Here is a 22,569-nt window from a genome sequence, read left to right on the forward strand (position 1 = left end):
AGCCATTGTTTTGATTCACATGCAATGCAAGACGCTTGGCGTGACGTCACAAAATGGGGGCGGGACTTTCTGAAAATGCCCAATTCGCAGCTCAATTTTTTGGGAGATTTTGGACACTTTAAGTCATTTTTATTGGTGTTTTGCCTTTGACTAAAAATATCATATTTTAGATGCTATAAAACGTTTTTCTGGTGTCAGTTAAAAAACTAAAAAGTGACATTGGTTGTCCTTTAAAGGGGGGGAAAAAACGCCATTAGCGAGGGTGATGATTCATTTAGCGGCTTGCTTGTTGTGACGTCTTTGCGTATTCAATATGCATGCTTTCTTTTTTGTTTGTTCTTTTTATCGGGCGCTGCCGCATAGTGGTACATAAAGCGATTAGGAGAGAGAGAATAGGGAGGGAATGGACGAGAGTTGAGGTGGTCGAGATCATGGAAGCGAGCGGGAGAGAGAAATAAGCTATAAATAGAATAGTGGCAAAGACGAAATGAAATGATGGAAAAGGGGGAAGTGATGATCAAAAAAAGGGGGAGGGCTGGGGGGGAAATAAGGGGTTCTTGTTTTGCCACAGAATAATAATAATAATAATAATAATAATAATAATAATAATAATAATAATAATAATAATAATAATAATATCGGGTGGCGAGCGGCACTTTAACGCGACGCGAGCACGCCGATCAAATCAGGAGGGCGATGGTATGAAATCAGCATTTAGTGTAAATATTTCTTCATTTATTTATCTAGCTATCTAGCTAGCTATCTCGCTAGCTATCTATTTGCTATCTATTTGCTATCTGGCTCCCTGGCCGGCTATCGAGCTAGCTCTCTATTAGCTACATAGCTATCTAGCTGGCTGGCTAGTGATCTAGCTAGCTAGCTATTAGCTATCTATTGGCTAGCGAGCTAGCTTTCTATCTATTTGAGTTACTTCCGGGTTGAGTGAATACTGGCGCATGTGGCTGCCGCTGCTCACCCACAGGAAAACTGATCCTGTGACTGTAAAGTGACCTTGATGGTTTTGAATAATGATAATAATAATAATAATAATAATAATAATAATAATAATAATAATAATAATAATAATAATAATAATAAAAACAACAATAGCAGTTCTAGATGAAAGAGGAGAGGATCAAAACATCCTTTTCAGCAGTGGATCAGGAACGTCATGGTGGAATGTGCACATCTACTACAAACTAAATGTTGAAAGCAAACACTCAGCTGTAGAAAGCTAGCTAGATAGGTAGTAGATAGCAAGATAGCTAATAACTAGCTAGCTAACTAGATAGCTAATATGTTTTCTGACTCAAATAGCTAGCTAGCTATATTGCTAATAGAGACATTGGAGCTTTCACTATGATGAATTCATGAGTGAACAATACAAACATTACGGAACGCTATACCAGGATAATGCGTCGGTGACAATGAGACAGCACAAGGATGTGACATATAAGGAAGCAAAGAGGGGTCCAGTGGTGCATTCAGGTGCGCTCGGAATGTGCACTTCTACTACAAGCAAAATGTCGAAAGCAAATACGAAGCTGTAGCATCAATTTGTCAGATATTTTTTTGGGTATATTCGGATAAAACAAATACAAACAAATATTCCCTTTCTGGCATCCAGCAGATTTTAAAAACTCAAAATCGACAGAGCCCCCCAGCCCCCCCCCCCAAAAAAAAAAAAAATAGGAAGATAAAAATGACAGAAAGACAGTCAGAGTTGAAATACCAAGCTGATTATCCGGCCAGTTCTGACATTTAAATGTCACGTTTTGATAAAGAATTGGTTCTGCGGGAGCGAATATTAATCACTCTGCTTAATTCACAGGAAGATATGAAATTGATCCGTGGTGAAAGAAAGACAATGGCTGACTGATCACCCCCCCCCCCCCCACCCCAATACGCTTCCCCCCGTGTCATGAAAATTCTGTTTGGAAAAGACTTTTGATCATCCATGAAAGAACGTCCGTGTCACTTGCGCTGCAGCTCTCAAGAGCTTCTCTGATCGGCCTGAGTTTCCTCGCTACTGGCAGTGAATTAAAGATTCTGTCTAATCGCTATCATCACTAAACACGTATATTTGGGTTACCGTTTAGAGCACAGGTGTCAAAGTCGAGGCCCGCGGGCCAAATCCGGCCCGCCACATCATTTTTTTTCGGCCCGCGAAAGCAAATCAAACTTGTGAAATTCCATGATGATTGCGAAAATCTGAGCCAAAATTTCATATTTTTGGATGTCAACCACAATAAAAGTCATTATTCTTGACTTCAGATTTGAAAATGAGTTATTCATTAATTTGCTGTGTGCTCTATATGTAATAATTGAAGGGATTTAAACATTCTAATGGGTTCCCCAAATTCATAACGGAAACCATAACTACAATGTGGCCGGCGGCAAAAAAATGAATTTGACACTCCTGGTTTAGAGAGTTAATAGCGCCTGACTGAGGAGAGTTGCTGGAAAAGGTGGTGGGCAGGATGCAAAGGGTCCAGTGGGATTTTCTAAGCCATTGTCTTGGTTCTTGCGGTGCCGATTAGGAAAATTCAGACATTTTTTTTTCTGAAATTCACAATGGAATCTCCCTAATGCCACTTTTATATCAATCAGGAGGAGGAAACTGCCCTGTGCATGTTAAACCATCACCGGGCACGCACTTCTCCAAAAGGCGTCGGGGCTTATCTCGCGTACGTCTCAACCCAAAGGCGGTTATGTAAATGGAAATGTGAGTCACGTGCCGTCCACCCACCGCTGTAGTGACTGAGCGTATTACAGCTATTACTGATATGATTCAATAGCTTTGGTGACAGAGAGGCGGGGGGGGTGGTTAGGTCCTTAATAGAGATGTTCACCTACAATCACTGCTGTCTTTTCCTATCCAGCCGCGTCTTCTGTCTCGCATTTTTTAATCCCTCCCCCTCCCCCGCTCCCTCTCTTTCAACCTTAACTAGCCCTCAAAATGGTTCCCAATAGAGATGAATTGATTGTTGCGGCAACCCTCCCCCGATCGATGGGAAATTGCCTTTGGCATACGGCGGCGGGAGATGGCAAGATAGCGCAAAGCCTTAATTAAGTCAAGCGTAAACGTCAACGACCCGCGTTTCAGTAAAGCGGGCAAAGGTTACCACGCTCCGATGACGGCTTTTCGGGGACGATGGTCACCAGGTGAAAAAATACGATTCTGCCGTTTTGGAACGTTGTGACAGTTTTCACTTTAGCTTCTCTCGCTCTCCGTCAGGCGCTAACGGAACGAGCGTCGGAATTGGATCGGCATTTCTTTTTAAAGGTCACGGAATGCTGCGGGGTGAAAGTTGGGATAAAGGAAGTTGGGTGGAGGGGGGGGGGGGGGTGAGGGAGTTAATGGATATCGCGATGAAGCTCTCAAATTATTAACATTTTTATTTTGAAGATTTCCTGTGTTCTTTTATACTCTGTGGTTGTCAAATAATAACAATGCAGATGATTGTTCGATTAATTTGCCGTATGAAATAGAATCGCTTACATGAAAAATGTAAGTACAGTGAGACCTCAACTTACAAACACCTCAACTTACAAACTTCAAACGTCAAATTTATGAAAATTAAACCTTATAATAAGCACTATTTTCATAATACACACCCACCACGGCTGGCGGAGTGATCTTCGGCGGAAGCACACGACCGAACAGCACCAGAGGTTAAGTTACCAACATGGAAGGTGACTCTCCTTCCATAAGCCATCAACGACCATCAAAAAGGTCAATAAAACTTTATTTGACAGCACAGTTTATTTCTTTAATTACAGTCGTCATGTAATGCGCCTCTCTTTCCAAACAGCAATTCCCTTTGACCTTCAACCTCCAACGCCATTCCATCAAGCCATCAATGACCATCACAAATGTAAATAAAGTGACTGTATGATACAATGCAGTGTATTTCTTTCATTACAATACAATAGCATTTATTATACATAGAATAAGGTATGTTGTGTGTAGTTTTAAGGCTTATTTAGTTGAAAAGTATATTTTTATGGAAACCCGGGAATGGATTATTCCCATTTTAATGGTTTCCTATGAGAATTTTTTTTTGAGGTACACACTTTTCGCCATACACACTCTATCTGGGAACCAATTAAGTTCCTAAGTTGAGGTCTCACTGTATTATTCTTGCGCATAAGGTGAAAAGTTCGTTAGCTAAAGCGTTCGTAAGACGGGGTATCATTGTATTGTATTGTTGAGAAGGTTTCTTCAGCCGTCATCTGTACTTTTTTAAAGGTGTCGGACGTTTCGCCTCCTATCCAAGAGGCTCCGTCAGCGAACTAAAGTCTTACTGGTCGTATCGGCCCTATTTATATATCCCTAATATCCAGACATGGCGGCGCCGGACACAGCTATGATAGGTCCCTACTAGTAGCGACCTATCCATGTCATGTCTGGACATTAGGGATATATAAATAGGGCCACTCCTGTACGACTGAGAGCTTACACAGACGTATTGTATTGTATTGTATTGTATTCCCTTCAAATATGGACTCGTTTGACGACATTCTAAAAAAAGCGCCATTTCACATCATGATCTGTGTTTTACAGCTGAGCCCCCCCCCCTCCCCCCTCCGTGTTTGCCAATAGTAAATGAGCCAAGAACCAGATGGCCCCCTTTTCCATATTTACTCGCCATAATAAACACGAGCAATAAAATTTTACCCCCCAACAAATTACCCCCCCCCCCCCCCTGATAAAAAAAATCGACTGTCTCCTCCATGTGCGACTGATTGATTACCTCTGTGTTGTATATTGGGTGCGCTCCTACCTCACAGATGGATCTTTTATTTAATGGGGGTTGGGGGGGGTTGCCCCGGGGGCTTCCGTAATGGGCTGGGTGGCCCATGACTTCTGGTAATGCGCCTTTGTTGCGCTGGAGAAAATGAACAATTGCGCCACTAAATAATTGTCAACGGGCGGACTTCTTTTTATCATAATGACATGGAGCTCATACACAAAGACACCCGAAAGCCAGCTGAGCCCCGTGCGTGCGTGTGTGTGTTTTTGTGCGTAACCGCAATACCAGAAGTCCTGCCGCGATATGTGTGAGCGCGCGTGAAATGTTATGTCGTACATTAAAGTCGTTAGCGCGCCTCGATGCTTTTGTGCCTGTCAAATGTAATAAAACCGCTTTGTTGTTCCACCCTTTCAGAAGTAGCAACCACTTAGCATGTGCGCTAGCGCAACGTGGCTGCGAATGGCTGTAGTGTTGCCATATGTTCTCGCATTCGGATGTGCTAAACTCAGTCATGCTTATTTGCATATTTGCGTGCTTCCATTTTCCAAAACACGCTAGCAACGGAGTGGAAAGTGTTTTCCATCTTTCCCCTTCACGCTACCTCGTCTGTGTATATTTAGCGTTGTCGCATCACACACTGCACTGAGTTGGTTAACAAGCACAGCAGGGGGGAAGAAAGGCAAAGGGGGTGTTTGAGTATGGATTAAAAAATGCTCAGAGCGCAAATGCGGTAGCGCCGTGAGATTATTGCTAACGCTTCTATGATCTAAGTGGTAAGTGCAGCTTTCGAATCGCGCCGCTATCTATTTCTGCGAGTTCATTATTGTCCTGGCCACTGGGGGGGGGCTGTAGATTCTAGTCCAACAGACACAATAAGAAAATTACTTTTCGTAACTTTGTAAATAATAATCATTGTGAGCTAACATCCCATCAATACTATGTTCCGAAATGTGTTAGCATGAAGCTAGCCGAACCATTTTTAAGGTCAAATTATTTACTTGTTTTAAACGCAGCACATAGAAGTTTGTTAGTTTGATATTAAACATCATTAACTCATTCACTACCAGACGATGTGTCCACTCCAGTGCCAGGGTTTTTGTCATTGTCACTCAAATTCGAGAACCCATAGTATATTGAGTTTTAGGACTACATATGCATTCAATGCAGTGGAAGAAACCTTAGACTCTCTTCTTTCAACAGAAAAGAGTTAATTCCTAAATTATATGGGTCTGGAGTTATCTGAGCTTGAAATGGGGGAAGATGTACATAATACAATATACAGTAAAGTCTCGTTATATCGATATTCTCGGGAGTCGGAAAAAATATCGATATAACCGGACTATCGATATATCCGATCCTGCGGCATGTAAATTTTCTCCTTGCCTTCATAGAAATAGTATCGTAATAAGCAGTACTATCGATATAACCGATATCGATATAACAATACTTTACTGTCTTCATATTGATTTTAACAACAGCTGAAGTTGTAGCAAAGCGCTAACATGGACAAAAGACAAACGCTCCCCCCCGTGGAAGGGAAAAACACTGCCAGAGGTCTGATCAGCGCTTTATCGGGAATGGCAGTGAATGAGTTAAACAGCTTGAAGTCGACTTTCTGAAATGCTACTAGTTTTGAAATGACTGAGTTGGCGAACCGCAAAATTATAATAATAATAATACATTTGATTTCTAAGCGCCTTTCAAAACTCTCAAGGTCACTTTACAGTCACAGGATCCGTTTTTCTGTGGGTGGGCAGCGGCAGCTACACGCGCCAGCGTTCGCTCAAACCGGAAGTAACTCAAATAGATAGAAAGCTAGCTGATAGCTAAAAGCTAGCAAACACATAGCTAGGTAGATAGCTAATAGATAGCTACATGCGCCATCCTAGCTAATAGCTAGCTATCTAGCAAACAGATAGCTAGGTAGATACAAACTGTTATACGAGATAACCGTCGGTACGAGACCCTCGAGACCCTCTGCTGTTTCCGTCTGCCTCGGGCAAAAATGTGCTAAGCGAAAAAAAGATGGGCAACGATTCAACTGGGCTTTCTGTTCTCTTGTCATCTCGCTAGGTTAGCGTTCTAGAGCGCCAGATCATCGATTTCCTGGGCTATCAGTGGGCTCCCATCCTGACCAACTTTCTGCACATCATCGTGGTCATCCTCGGCTTGTTTGGCACCATCCAGTTCAGACCGCGTTACATCACCGGGGTACGTTTCACATGCGACATTTCAACACGCTTTGAAGCGCATTTCTGCCACGCAGCTAAGGAGTATTAGCATTTCTACAGTATGTACTGTTGCATCGTTTTTGGTATTTTGCCATTTTCTGTAGTTAAAATGCAGTGGTGGGCCGTCATGGCCTGAAAGGCCTTCTCTGCTAGCCTAAAAATACTGATGTTCATTATATTTCGTCCATGAATTCTTGTTAAATCATTCCAAATTGTCTTTCAGCTTCTTTTCATTGCTATTTCCACTGTTGCGCTGCTTCCAGGTGTATTTTTTTTCGTATTTAAGCATTTTAACCAATCACATTTCATACATCATTTGTTACCAGGGTCTGAAATCTACCCGGACGCCTTCACAATCAGTTCTGCAGGCCTTGTCGCATAAAAATCAATGGCGGTGAAACGGTTGCTTTAACCGGAAATTTCAGTTTTCGCAAATTATGATTGGCTAGTCACTAGCCAATCGTAGTATCACTAGCCGCTAGAAATAAGTGCATACTGGCCAGAGCTAGCACACGGTATCTGTAGCGAGCTGCATAAGCAATTTTTTTTGATGATTTTTTGAACCCATAATGGCTAAAGGATTGAAAAAATGGATTTGGTTGCAGATTTACAGCCATTTTCAAGACAGACTTTTCAAAAATACATGGACAGCATTCAGATTGGATAGCTACTAAGCTAGCAAAAATAGCTAATAATATTGCAATTTTATGAGGTTATCATGAATGCACATGTTCATAGTAAAAAAATCGAACCGTTTCATTACAGTATTTCTTAAATTTCTTCAAATCACAAGTTATTTCTTTGCCAACAGCACCCTCTAGTGGACTTGTAGTAATATCACACCACACTCGCAGCTGATTGATTCAGACTAGCACTACTGAAGGCCTAGGAGTGACATGCACGGCCCGCCACTGTTAAAATGTAATACAACATAATAATATTGATAATAATAATAATAATAATAATAATAATAATAATAATAATAATAATCATAATAATAATCATAATAATAATAATCATAATAATAATACATTTCTAAGCGCCATTCAAAACTCTCAAGGTCACTTTACAGTCACAGGATAAATTTTTCCGTGGGTGAGCAGCGGCATTAAATGTACTGAGCTAAACGGACGTTAGCCATGCTAGCTAGGCTGCCTCACTAGCGAGTATCGTATTTCTTTCAACAATAAGACGCGCTAACTCTGAGCTAACTCGCAAATGTTTGTTTTAGGTTTGCGGTATTGTAACATTTTTGTGTTCCTGTTTCCTAACTTGAACACAAAAAAACTATTTTTAACATTTTTACGGAAACTTTTGAGGGATTCATTTGTTTTGTTTTGTTTTTTTTTGTTTTTTTTTTCTCTCCAGTACGCAGTTTGGCTGGTCGTTTGGATGACCTGGAATGTTTTCATCATCTGTTTTTACCTGGAGGTCGGCGAACTGTCCAAGGTAACATTTTCCCGTTCTTTTCTCCATTTTTATTTTTGTCGCTTCGCTTTTATGCAACGAACGCGCACTCGGCATACTTGATGAGGCGCCGGCGTCCATTTTTCTTTTCATCATCGTCCAGATTGACAACGTTTTCCAATCACTATCTCATGCCAGCCCAGTTTATGCGTCCTTGTTTATGCGCCAGATGCCTAATGAGCAACGCTAGTTTATCTTTTTGTACTTTTTGCAAATGGGATTCTTTAATAGGAGTTATTTTGAGAACGTCGGCAATATAATACAACAGATTTCAATTAATCCTCACCTCGTGGCCTTTATGGTTTTTTTTTTTTTTTCAAATTAGCAGTATTTACAATTCCCTGTCAGTAAAATGAGTTGATAGGAATCCGCGATGATCTACACGGGCAATTCATTAGGGCCAATCAGCTCTTTCGTAAATACAAGAAATCAGAAGCTTGATTGTGCTTGATTGTGGGTCGGTGGTGAGGGATGAATGGAATGGACGTTTTTTTCAGTGTAAATGACTTATTGAGCTGTAGGGCAGGGATTTTTTTTTTTTTTTTTTTTTTTTTTGCAATCAAGCATCTATCCGATGGCTTGCTTATCAACGAGTTGATATTTGGGTTGTATTACTTACAGGATGGAGGGGGGGAAAAGTGTAATTCACACTTCATTTTCTTCAGTCAGTTGATTTTTTTCCCCCCTTTGGTATTTTATCTCTGTTGACATTCAAACTAGAAAGTTAGTCTTAACAATTTAATGAAATATCCCGGTAGCCTGTGCAGTAAGGGAAAAAACATCTTCATTGATTGTGTTTTTAGTTTTATTTCTACAACACTCAAAGTTTTTTATTTTATTTTGGAGGGGTGTGGGGGCGGTAATCGAAATGCTGCACATAGCTTCATGGATTATAAACTCATTCACAAATTTATCCAGCAATTAAAAATATGATGTAAAGCGCCATTCCCGAATTTGTTCAGGTTTTTTTTCATGCTTGGGTGCCGATAAAGGACTGACCATAACCTCTGGCAATGTTTTTTCTTTTCCACAAAAGGGGCAGCAATTCCCTTTTTTCCATGTTAGCACATTATTCCAGCTATATAAACCTGTATTTATTGCATTGTATTTTGGACAGCTGCCCTCATTTCAAGCTCATATAACTCCAAACGCAAATCATTTAGGAATGAACTCTTTTTGCACGTCTGGCAGTGAATGAGTTGAAAGGACACCCGGCATGATCATTCAGTGTCGGGTAATTGTTTCATCCTGTCAGGTTTATTTCGTCTTGTCAAGTTTTATTCATGGTTTTGTTTGCTACTTTGGACTTTTTTTGTTCTGATGACTTTGTTGTTTGAGATTTTGTTATTGCCGACTTTATTTAATACAATACATCTGGCAGTGAATGAGTTAAGTGGGAAACCAAGTCTGTAACTTAATGTCGCCCTGAAACTCAATATTCTGTGGGTCCTGCAATTTGAGTGAAAATGACAAAAACCCTGGCACTGGAGTGTACACATTTTAGCACAGCATCTGGCAGTGAATAAGTTAAGCTTGAATTTCGGGTGGGTGCTCACTTATTTATTTATTTTTGTGATCACCGCCGTGGCGACCTAGCAATGGCGGGAGGTTAAGCTAACAGCGCCGGGGGTTTAGCCCTGAGAAGAGCCGATAAGGCAACATTAAAGCGAGGGGAGCGCCCATGTTAAGCCAACACTCGTTACCGCTAATAGCCTGCGAGTGCAAACGCCTAATGAGTCTTTTAAACAGGAGGCTGTTTTCTTCTTCGATTCATTACGAAGCCATTTATTAAAGTCGGCCTTTTTTATGTTAGGATAAGACATTTTTTTTATTGCTGCTTTATTTTGTTTGACTGCGAGCTTCTGGGGTTGTTTTAGATGCTGTAATGAGTCCGTAAAACAAACCAGGGGACCGATGAGGATTGATTTGTCAAACAGCTGGTGAGGCTGGTTGGAATGCTCCTCTTATATCTTGGTCAATGTTAATATGCCCTTGAGCATAATAATAATAATAATAATAATAATAATAATAATAATAATAATAATAATAATAATAATAATAATAATAATAATAATAATGGGTTAGTACATAATAATAAAAATGGGTTAGTACTTTAACAAACATCATGGAATTTCACAAGTTTATTTTTCTTTCATGGACCGAACAAAATGATGTGGTGGACCAGATATGGCCCTCGAGCCTTGACTTGGACACCTGTGTTTTATGTGTTCTGAGAAAGCGAATCATGCGCGTCAATTTACATAAAGCTAGACCGAAATTTCAAATTGTCACATGTACTAAATAACCTTGAGATTTTGCGATCATTTAATTTTATTTTTTATCTGTTTAATAATAATAATAATAATAATAAAAAATAATAAAATAATAATAATAATAAAATAATAATAATAAATTTCATTCATAAGCGCCTTTCAAAACTCTCAAGGACACTTTACAGTCACAGGATATATATATTTTTTGTACGGGTGAGCAGCGGCTGCCACACGTGCCAGCGTTCAATCAACCCGGAAGTAATAAAGTAAAAAAAAAAAAAAAATAAATAACAAATATGACAACACAAAGACACATAGTCATTCATTCTTCAGCACTTTCTGTACCCTCTTTGTGACATGAAGCCTTTAATTTGCATCAACGGCAACACAACTTTATTATCAGTTGAAAGATGCAAATTATCAATCGCAGATTATTGTGTAAATGTACATACCATGATTTTTTAAAGTAAATATCAGCTGTCTATTAACTCATTCACTGCCAGTCATGTGCAAAAAAATGTGTCCACTTCAGTGCCAAGGTTTTTTTCATTGTCACTTGAATTCCAGTACCCACAAAATATTGAGATTTAGAACTACATAAACCTTAAACTCTCTTCTTTCATCAGGAAAAAAAGGTTAATTCCTAAATTATATGGGTCTGGAGTTTTCATGTACTCAGAGATAACCCACACAGGCACAGGGAGAACATACAAACTCTAAAAAACTTTCAGACGGAATTGAACCCTGAACATTGCATTGCGAGGCCGGTGTGCTAATCAGTCGTCCACCGTGCCATTTTGGCCTTGAAGTTACTATGAAAGTGTATCTTGATCGATTGACAGAAAGTTGAATTAGATTGGCTTGAAAATGCTTCTGTGAGAGCTTGTGGGGCAAGTATCATATTGATGTTATCACGCACACACACACACACACACACACACACACACACACACACACACACACACACGCAGCAAACTGTCAGTCGGGTATAATAGATGCAGCCATCCCCTCGGTAACAGAAGCACACACACATTGACACACACCGCAGTCAGCTGTCAATCATTTTTTCTGGCATGGCATGGCGGTTGCATCCCCGCGTGGTCTCTTTCGCACACCTCACATTTTCAAATGTACACCCGGATGCAAGTGTTGCATGTACAATGTGTCGTTTTGTCATCGGCCCGAAGAAAGAAAGAAGCGTGATGTGGAAGATGGAGTGAAGGCGGCGGGATTGAAACGTGGAGATAAAGATGAAGGATGAAAGGCGAGAAGGAGATGGGAAAAAAAAAATGGATGTCGGCAAGAAGGCAGCGTGCAGATTCTCTCGTGTAATCTGCAGATCAGCCGCCATCACTGCGTTGCTTACATTATGCAATGGCCCGAGATCATTTTCCACGTCGCATTTTTTTTATTATTTTTTTTATTATTATCATTTCATCCGAGCAATTTCGAATGATTATTCACAGTTGCTGTGTGATTTTTTTAATGCACTGCTGTGAATTAGCATTTGGCTTGTTAAAAAAAAAGCACAGGCGGCTGATTAAACAGATTGACTATAACAGTGGCAGACATTAGAATTGCTCTTCCGAACAATTCAAAAAATAACAATACAAAAACAATAAAAAAGGAGCGTGGTGTATTAAATTGTATTAAAGTCACCAGGGACAAAATCTCAACCAACTAAGACATCAGAACAAATAGGTCCAAAGTAGTAAACAAAACCATGAGTAAAACATAGGACATCAGAACAAATAGGTCCAAAGTAGTCAACAAAACCATGAGTAAAATATAAGACATCAGAAAAAATAGGTCCAAAGTAGTAAACAAAACCATGAGTAAAACATAAAAAGACAAAACAGAAAAACTGATCCTGTGACTGTAAAGTGACCTTGAGAGTTTTGAAAGGCGCTTAGAAATGAAATGTATTATTATTTATTATTATTATTATTATTATTATTATTATTATTATTATTAACCTGACAGGGTGAAACAGACAATAACCCGACACTAAATGGTCGTGCCAGGAGTTCTTTTAACTCATTCACTACCAGAGAAGTGCAAAAATGTGTCCACTCCAGTGCCAGGGTTTTTGTCATGGTCACTCAAATTCCAGGACCCACAGAATATTGAGTTTTCAGACAACATAAACATTCAATACAGCGTAAGAAACCTTAGATTTTCTTCTTTCAACCGAAAAAAAAAGAGTTAATTCCTAAATGATATGGGTCTGGAGTTATATGAGCTTGAAATGAGGGCAGCTGTTCAAAACACAATGCAGTACATACATATTGGTTAACATAGTGCTTTAATAACATCTGAAGCTGGAACAAAGCGCTAACATGGGAAAAAAGGGAAATTCTGCCCACTTGTGGAAAAGAAGAAACATTGCCAGAGGCCATGGCCAGCGCTTTATCGGCACCCAAGCATGAAAATAACAAAACCCGAACAAATTCGACAATGGCGCTCTACGTCATATTTTCAATTCCCGAATACATTTGTGAATGGCAGTGAATGGCTTCCCATAGTCCCTATGTGTATGTGTGTGTGTGGATTTTCTCCGGGTACTCCCTTTTCCTTCCAAAACATTTAAAAATCAGGTCCAAAGATGTTTTTCTAAACTGTCCTACGGGTGTAAACACAAACGTGACAGGGTATCCGTCTATCTATAAACCCTTGAGTTGACGAGCGACCAGTCCTGGGTTTATCCCTCCTATCACCCACAGTGTCACCAAAATAGATTAAAAAAAAACAATCGGGGGTCCCGAACTACAATTCCAAGAAGTGATTTACAACGAGAGGTGTGACCAAACAGGCTTTGAAGATAGCGAGAAACGAATTAAGTCTGTCTCAAGCCCACCTGAGGTGCAATCGTACGCACGGCGACAATTTACAAGCGTGACGGCTACGTTGCCATATTGACTTCATCTCTGTTTGAGCGGCCAGCTGCCACATTTGGCAACACTCGCACACACAGATGAATAAATAATTCCCCATGAACCGCCGCCCCCCTAACCAATTTGAAAGAAAAGAGGTGCTTCAGGCATTACGGACGGGTTAAAGTCTCATCCAGCACCCGTGGGAAATCATAGGGTAAACAATGTAGGGAGAAAGACGCATGACTGATGACACAAAAAAAAAAAAAAACGCAGATGGAGAGAAAGACACTCGGTTAAATAGAGTTAGAAAAAAAATTGACTGGAGTGACAATCAAACTTATTTTATTTCTTTCTTTTTTGACGTGACCGCTTCTCAGCCTCAGCCTAAACCGTCAGCGTTTTATTTACTGCCTGGCTGACTCTCGCTTCGTGACCGCTGTAGACTGTGTTGTATATTTAGACGAGGCAAAAAAGAAAAAAAAAGGAGGTCAAATGGGTGATAGAATGCTGCTGATCTTAAACATTTTTTTTATTGTAACCTTCGGGCGAACCGCATTTAAGAAACCCTCCAATGAAATTCCATGACGAAAAATCCAAATACCTCGGCTTACCAACGCTTTAGCGAACTAATTTTTGATTTACGAACATTATATTCGCTAGAATACAATCTTGGCATACAAACTATTTTTCGGGAAACACACAGAGCGCCACAATGAGTGATGTGTCGTTTGCGAACGAGCCGGTTCTTGGAGCTCCTGAAATGGCAGCCGGATTTTTTTCCCCCTCTATTCCCCCGCCCCCAGTCTTCGGTTAAAGCCGCACGTGATTGGTCAAGATCCGTGGTAGAGGAGGGAGGGGACACATGCAGCAGGACACAGGCAGCAGTGAGCGGGGGAGAGGTTACAGAAAAAGAGACGCACACACACACACGAAAGGGAGACGACAGAGCTTGAAACAAAAAAACAAAAACACAAAAAAAGTGAAATGGTGAGAAAATGGATAGAAAACACAGTGAAATTTGGACGTGTTTCAACTTCATGGTGGAATGCGCACACTAAATGTGTTTCTTTTGCTATTGTAAAACAGTTTTTTTTACGCTGTCCCATCCATTTTTTGTAGATAGCCAGCTAGACAACTAGCTATATAGTTAATAGATAGCCAGCCAGATAGCTAACTAGTCGGCCAGTTAGCTAATAGATAGCAAATAGATAGCTGATAGAAAGTTCTTCTTCTTTTCCTTTTGGCTTTTCCCTTCAGGGGTCGCCACAGCGAACAATGTCCTCCATCTATCCCGGTTTTGTGCAGCTGATAGAAAGCTAACAGATATCAAATAGATAGCAAACAGATAGCTAGCTAAATGCTAGCATATGAAAAAAAAAACTTATTACACACATTTGCACATTGTCTGGCAGAAAAAAATAAAAATTACAAATAGCGTGCAAGCTCGCATTTTTATTTCTTTTCAAGCCATCAACAACCATCACAAAGGTAAATAAAACGACTTTATTATACAGTACAGTCTATTTGTTTAATTACAATACCATAGCACATTTATTATACATAAAATAAGGTATATTGTTTATAGTTTTAAGGTTTATTTAGTTGAAAAGTATCTTTTATGGGGGCCTGGGAACGGATTATTCTCATTTTAATGGTTTCCTATAGGAAATTAATGTTTGGAATACACACTTTCTGGGAACCAAGTTCGTAAGCCAAGGTATCACTGTACAGTATTTCTTTCACTGTCTGACATTGACCTTGGAAAAGGTACATGAACCCTTTGCCTCTGTTCCGTATATCCATTTATCTCTCCATCCAACATCCCCCCTGCCCCAACTTAATATGTCCCCCGTTCACAATCTGGCCATGAGACAGAAGACCATTCCTGTCTCCCCAGGGGGCTTGCAGACAAAAGGAGAGAAAAAAGGAAATGGAGGGGAAATTGAGTGAGCGAGGAAGAGAGAGAGAGAGAGAGAAAGAGTGTTGAGGATGGGCTTTGTTCATTGAAGCGGCGACGCCAGTACAAAGTCAGTAACAAAAGACTTGAGAGCACCAGACATGTTTTTTCTTTGCTCTCAACCTGAAATTATTTTTTGCATATATGTGAACGACGTATGGCTTTTTGTCGTACGCATATTTGAGTTTCTATTCAAAGTTTGTCATGCATACTTGTTCCTGTCAAATGACTGGAAAAAAAAGAGGTTATAAAAGACATTCAAGTCAAGTCATAGAAGTCCAAGATGGCGCCCGAGTAGTCGGCCATTAGCAAGTGCTTGCTTTTTTTTTTTGTCTATTTTTTTTTAATCATTGGCATTTATTTATCATTGGCATATTTTATCTTTTTTTTTTTTATCATTGGCACCGCCCTACCCACTCTCGAGGACTTGCACACTGCAAGAATCCAAACTAGGGCGCGGAAAATCATACCCTCCGCACCCTGCCCACCACCTTTTCCAGCTACTCCCCTCAGGCCGGCGCTACCGATCCATGCGCACCAAATCCAGCAGACATTTAAACAGCTTCTTCCCCCAAGCCATTAACTCTTTGAATAGTAGCCCAAATTGAACTGTATAGTGCCTCTTTGCAATTATTTGATGATGATACTAGTGCAGCGTGTTCGACCGGAAACAAATTCCTTGTGTGTTCTACATACTTGGCAGTAAAGATGATTCTGATGATTTATTTTTTTTTTTTCGTTTTCTTTGATCACTTTTTAGTGTTAGCGGTTGCGCCTTTTCACCCAGCAGGAATAGGCGGCTTGGAATTGAAGCGGATTTACAGTACGTGGGATATGAGATGTGAGACGATCTCTGTTCGTTAATGGATGCTACAGCTTCGTGTTTGATATATCATTTATAACATTTAGCTTGTAGCAATTCGTGCGCATTCCGCCATGATGTCACTGATCCATTGGGGAAAAGGACGCTTTGATCCTCTCCGCTTTCATCGAGAACTGCTTCATGTCGCAAAGTGGGGACAGAAAGTGCTGAAGAATGAATGACTCTGTGTCTTTCTGTTGTCATTTAGTTTTTTTTTTTTTTACTTGATTACTTCCGGGTTGAGTGAACGCTGGCGCGTGTGGCTGCCACTGCTCACCCACAGAAAAAAAAATGTCCTGTGACAGTAAAGTGTCCTTGAGAGTTTTGAAATGCGCACTCTCCTCTGAAAGTGCTTAGGATTGAATGGCTGTCTGGCGTCTTTTGTGTTATTCGTTATTTTGACTTCAAGATGGCGCAGCGAGAGTGGCTGCCTTTACAGCAGTTCCTGTGTTTTGTTTTTTCTATTTCCTTCTTTCCTTTTCTCTTCTTTTCATCATTTTGCTGCTGCGAAATGTCCAATGCGAGACTAATAAAGGCTAATCCAATCCAATCTAATTGCACGATTGTGAAACCTCAATGGTTCTCAGTGACTCTTAACCCCACACCCATAAAAATTGCAGCGATATTGATTGTTGCGGATGATCGCGGTTCATTTAAAGCCAAGGCGGTAGATAAAAAAAACAGGAATCGAAAAGGGTGCGAGACGGAAATAAAGATAAAAGGAGGATGGATGCAGGTCGCGTTGACAACGGGAGGCCGATGACAGAGAAGCCATTTTGCGAGATTTTTTTTTTTTTTACTCATTACAAAAGACCAAAGACAACAAGGGGAGACGGTATTAATCAGAGCTCAGCACTAATGAGGCATTAAGTCATTACACGAGAAGAGAAAGAGACCCCCAAAAAAAGGGGGGAGACAAAGCAAAGCGCCATATAAATTAATTAGATGGGAACATTAGCGGAGGGGGGAAATGAACATTTTGGATGAATGTGGAGTGAAGATGAAGAGAACAAGAGAGAGCGACGTCCTCTCTCTTGTGTTGTGAATGGAGTCACCCGACCTTTTATCTTCTACAACTGCGCACTGAACAAACATGGAGGATAAACGTGGCCACCATGTTGATAAGCCAATTGATCACGGCACGGGCAGGACGGTTCAATCGCCACGGGTATCAAACCCAAGGGCCCTTGTACGTCAAAGGTCTCAAAGTCATTTCTTGCCGCGGACCAAATTGTACAGTAGTTCTGGTTTCCTCTCCGGGGTTGTTGTGAATTTGGGGAATCCGTTTGGGTTTCCACAAGGGGGCAGTATTTCCCTTTTTTCAATATTAGCGCTTTGTTCCAGCTTCAGCTGTTGTTAAAGCGCTATATAAACCAATGTGTATGTATTGCATTGTATTTTGGACAGCCACCCACATTTCAAGCTCAGATAACTACAGACCCATATCATTTAGGAATTAACTCATTTTTTTTCTGATGAAAGAAGAGAAATTAAGTTTTTTTTTTTATACTGTATGGAATGTTTATGGAGTCCTAATCCTCAATATTCTGTTAGTCCTGGAATTCGAGTGACAATGATAAAAACCCTGGCACTGGAGTGGACACATTTTTTGCATATTGTCTGGCAGTGAATGAGTTTATGAAGAACTAGTTTTTTAAATTTGAAAGAAAAAAATAATGACTGTTATTGTGGTTTACATACGACAATTTGAAATTTGGGTTAGCACTTTAGAAAACATCATGGAATTTCACAAGTTAGATCATTTTTTTCATGGACCGAATAAAATGATGTGGCGGACCAGATTTGGCCCCCGGGCCTTGACTTGGACAACTCTGATTTATGTGTTCCGTGAAAGCGAATCATGCGCGTCAACTTACATAAATCTTGACCGAAATTTCAAATTGTCACATGTACTAAATAACATTGAGATTTTGTGATCATTTAATTATTTTTTTTAATCTGTTTAATAAATAATAATAATACATTCTATTTATTCGTGCCTTTCAAAACTCTCAATGTCACTTTACAGTCACAGGATGAGTTTTTCTGTGGGTAAGAAGCGGCAGCCACACGCACCATTGTTCACTCAACCCGGAAGTCACTCAAATAGATAGAAAGCTAGCTAGCTAGCAGCTAATAGATTGCTAATACTGTAGATATAGATAGATAGCCACCTAGAGAGCTAATAGATAGGTAATTAGATAGCTAGCTAGCAAGATAGCTAATAGATAGCAAATAGCTAGCTAGCTAGCAGCTAATAGATTGCTAATACTGTAGATATAGATAGCCACCTAGAGAGCTAATAGATAGGTAGTTAGATAGCTAGCTAGCAAGATAGCTAATAGATAGCAAATAGCTAGCTAGCAGCTAATAGATTGCTAATACTGTAGATATAGATAGATAGTCACCTAGAGAGCTAATAGATAGGTAGTTAGATAGCGAGCTAGCAAGATAGCTAATAGCTAGCAAATAGCTAGCTAGCTAGCAGCTAATAGATTGCTAATACTGTAGATATAGATAGATAGCCACCTAGAGAGCTAATAGATAGGTAGTTAGATAGCGAGCTAGCAAGATAGCTAATAGCTAGCAAATAGCTAGCTAGCTAGCAGCTAATAGATTGCTAATACTGTAGATATAGATAGATAGCCACCTAGAGAGCTAATAGATAGGTAGTTAGATAGCTAGCTAGCAAGATAGCTAATAGCTAGCAAATAGCTAACTAGCCAGCTATCTAGCTAAGAGATAGCTAATGTTAACACCTTTGCTGTCGCGCCTTCCGAATAATATTAACGATTTCAAATAAATCATTAGAGCTTTTTAGATGATTTTTATCGCCGTATCTTTGTGTGATCTTAACATCCCTCTCTTGCTGCCTCAATGGAGCTTGTACATTTTCTGATTTATTTTTAGCCACCGACATCTTTCCACTTGTTTTTTTTTTTATCTCTTATCTCTATTCAAGTCGCCGCCCCGGTAATGACAAACCGTTTGGCTTTCATTAAAATGTGTTTAAACGGCGAACGTGACATTCGGCCTCTCCTGCGTTCGTTTCACCTCTGGCTCACTTTCTCTCCATCTCCGCAGGACTCTGACCTTGTCCTGACCTTCAACCTGTCCATGCATCGCTCTTGGTGGATGGAAAACGGCCCCGGGTGCAGGGTGACCCCCATCAGTCCACCTCCATCTTGGGCCCCCGAGGACCACCGATACATATCGATATCCGGGTGCCTGATGGACTTTCAGTTTGTGGAAGTGGCTCATTCTTCACTGCAGATACTCCTGGCTGTAAGTACAATCCAATTCTGGCGCCGCGTTGTCAATTCGAGAGAGTATTTCGAGTAAACGGTCCCAAATTGATGGATAGTCTCTTCATCCTGTCTTTTTTACATCTTATCGTAATACATTTACAATGCCGTGATTAGGGCGACGGCGATTTATTTGTATAACTCGAAGCAAAATCTTTATCCCGCCGCTCTGAGGTGACCGATTTTATGTTACTTCTGGTGAGGGTGATAAAATATCGTGTCATTTCACACTGAACAAAAATGGACATAAGATGCATAGCAGAAAGAAAGGAGATGTTGTCAACTGAAAGTATGGCAAGAAGCACGGAATCATCCTAGCTGGCTATCTAGCTAGTGATCTAGCTGGCTACCTAGCTAGCTAGCTATTATTTGCTATCTATAAGCTATCTAGCTCTCTATTAGTTCTCTATTAGCTAGCTAGCTATCCATTAGTTATGTATTAGCTAGCTAGCTATCTAGCCATTAGTTATCTATTAGCTAGCTAGCTAGCTAGCCATTAGTTATATGTTAGCTAGATAGCCATTAGTTATCTATTAGCTAGCTAGCTAACTTTCTATCTTCTTGAGTTATTCCGGGTTGAGTGAACGCTGGCGCATGTGGCTGCCGCTGCACACCCACAGAAAAACGGATCGTGTGACTGTGATCCTGTGAATTTTCTTATGTGTCCTCTTCGGCTCAACACTAGACTGTGGGTGGGGTCATTCTCGGTCCCGTAATAGAAAAAAAGTACTCCACTCGATAACAAACCACATCTGCACGCAAAGTGGGTGTGGAAAACTAGTCCGCCAGCCACTGTGGCGCTGTGTGGTTTGGTTCGTCCTCCGGAAACTAGTTCCCATGACAAGATTATATTCTCGCAAATGTAACGTTTGTAAGGCGAAAAGTTCGTGAGCTAAAGCGCTCGTAAGCCGAGGTATCACTGTATTTGTAGGCACCACCGTGCACTACCTGACTTATTAGTAAGATACACGTTTATCCTCTCTGCGGTTCAACACTATAAAAAAAAATCTAACGCGCATTTTTGTCGATAAATAAAATAATTTTACTTTTTAACTCATTCACTGCCAAACGTGCAAAAATGCGTCCACTCCAGTGCCAGGGTTTTTGTCATTGTCACTTGAATTCCAGGACCCACAAACTATTCAGTTTTAGGGCTACACAGTCATTCAATACAGCGTTAGAAACCTTAGATTGTCTTCTTTCATCCGAAATAAAGTTAATTCCTAAATTATACGAGTATGGAGTTATATGAGCTTGAAATGAGGGCAGCAGTCCAAAATACAATACAATACATACATTTTGGTGTATATAGCGCTTCAACAACAGCTAAAGCTGGAGCAAAGCGCTAACATGGAAAAAAAGTGAAATGCTGCTCATTGTGGAAACGAAAAAAAAAAACATTGCCAGATGCCATGGCCAGCGCTTTATTGGCACCCAAGCATGAAAAAACATCATTTTCAATTCCCGAATAAATTTGTGAATGGCAGTGAATGAGTTCACGGACGAAGCTATCAAACGCATCGGATTTGGCGTTATCATTTCCACATGATAACGATTTGATCTGATTTGATCTGAAAGTAAGCAGGAGGAGCGATTCGGTATTGTGGAGGCGTTGCGACGCAACGTTTTCAGCTCAGCGGTGGGAGGGAAAAAAAAAAATTCTCTCGCTCTCGCTTCTTCTCCTGTACCATGAGAGCAGTAATTGAGACGGCAGGCATTTTTAAGACCAGGCTTCCAGTCGGGTAGGTCTTGAGTGTAATTTCTGTGAGTGGTAAGAAAAAAAAAATGCCCCGAGCAAAAAAAAAAAAAATAAGGGGAGGGGGTTATTTCATCAGCCAAAAATAATCTTGTTTTTTTTTTTTTTTTTTTTTTTTTTTTTTGGGGGGGGGGGGGGGGGTGGCCGGGAGCCTGCACTCAAATCAACCTATTTTTTTCGTCGTCAGAAAATCACAAAATATCCTCATGAGCTCAGCACCGTAATTCTGTAGAAAGCCAGATAATGGGAAGATTTCTTTCTAACGACATTTTTTTTTTGTCAAACACGATGAGTCTTACTTTTTTCAGGACAACCCTGATGACCTCTGACGGTGGCTTATGAATCACTGCTCGACCCAAACACTTCGACTGAAATTAATACATTTGTTCCTAAGTCAGGAAATACAAAAGATGTACTGTATTTTCCACACGAGAAGCCACTTGGGAGTACAGTAGAAGGCGTATCTTCCATATATGGCCTGTTTTTTAAAAATGTTTTCATCTTTCGGGCGCACCGCATTATAAGACACTTAGAGTAGAAGCTAAACTTTTCCTGTGACTGTAAAGTCTCCATGAGTGTTTTGAAAGGCACTTATAAAAATGACATTTATTATTAGTATTAGTATTAGTAGTAGTAGTAGTAGTAGTAGTCGCAGCATTACTATTACTGTTAGTAGTAGTACCATTACAATTACTATTACTATTACTATTACTATTACTAATAACACTATTACTATTACTAGTATTATTACTATTACTAGTCATAGTAACAGTCGAAGTAGTAGTAATAGTAGTAGTAATAATAGTAGTAGTAGTAGTAGTAGTAATAGTAATAGTAGTAGTAATAGTAGTAGTAATAGTAGTAGTAATAGTATTAGTAAGAGTAGTACTAATAGTAGTAATAGTGGTCGTAATAGCAGTAGTAGCAATAGCAGTAGTAGCAATAGTAGTAGTAGCAGTAGCAGTAGTAGCAATAGCAGTAGTAGCAGTAATAGCAGTAATAGCAGTAGCAGTACTAGTATTTTTATATAAGTACAAGTACAGGTACAAGTACAAGTACAAGTGCTAGTGCTAGTGCTAGTGCTA

General features: G+C 40.1%; 1 protein-coding gene across 2 annotated transcripts in view; it reads left to right on the forward strand.

Annotated features, from left to right (window-relative positions):
- The window catches only part of nkain2 (sodium/potassium transporting ATPase interacting 2), a 44,116-nt gene that overhangs the window by 11,966 nt on the left and 9,581 nt on the right, over positions 1-22,569 (forward strand). For both annotated transcript variants that reach the window (XM_089022606.1, XM_089022607.1), the window contains exons 2-4: positions 6,831-6,968; positions 8,357-8,437; positions 19,508-19,708. In XM_089022606.1, coding sequence (XP_088878732.1) covers positions 6,831-6,968; positions 8,357-8,437; positions 19,508-19,708 — 420 coding nt within the window. The remainder of the gene's footprint in view (positions 1-6,830; positions 6,969-8,356; positions 8,438-19,507; positions 19,709-22,569) is intronic.

This window comes from Hippocampus bargibanti, linkage group LG19, assembly GCF_051943395.1.
Source record: "Hippocampus bargibanti isolate YZ-2025 linkage group LG19, ASM5194339v1, whole genome shotgun sequence".
Taxonomy (NCBI): domain Eukaryota; kingdom Metazoa; phylum Chordata; class Actinopteri; order Syngnathiformes; family Syngnathidae; genus Hippocampus; species Hippocampus bargibanti.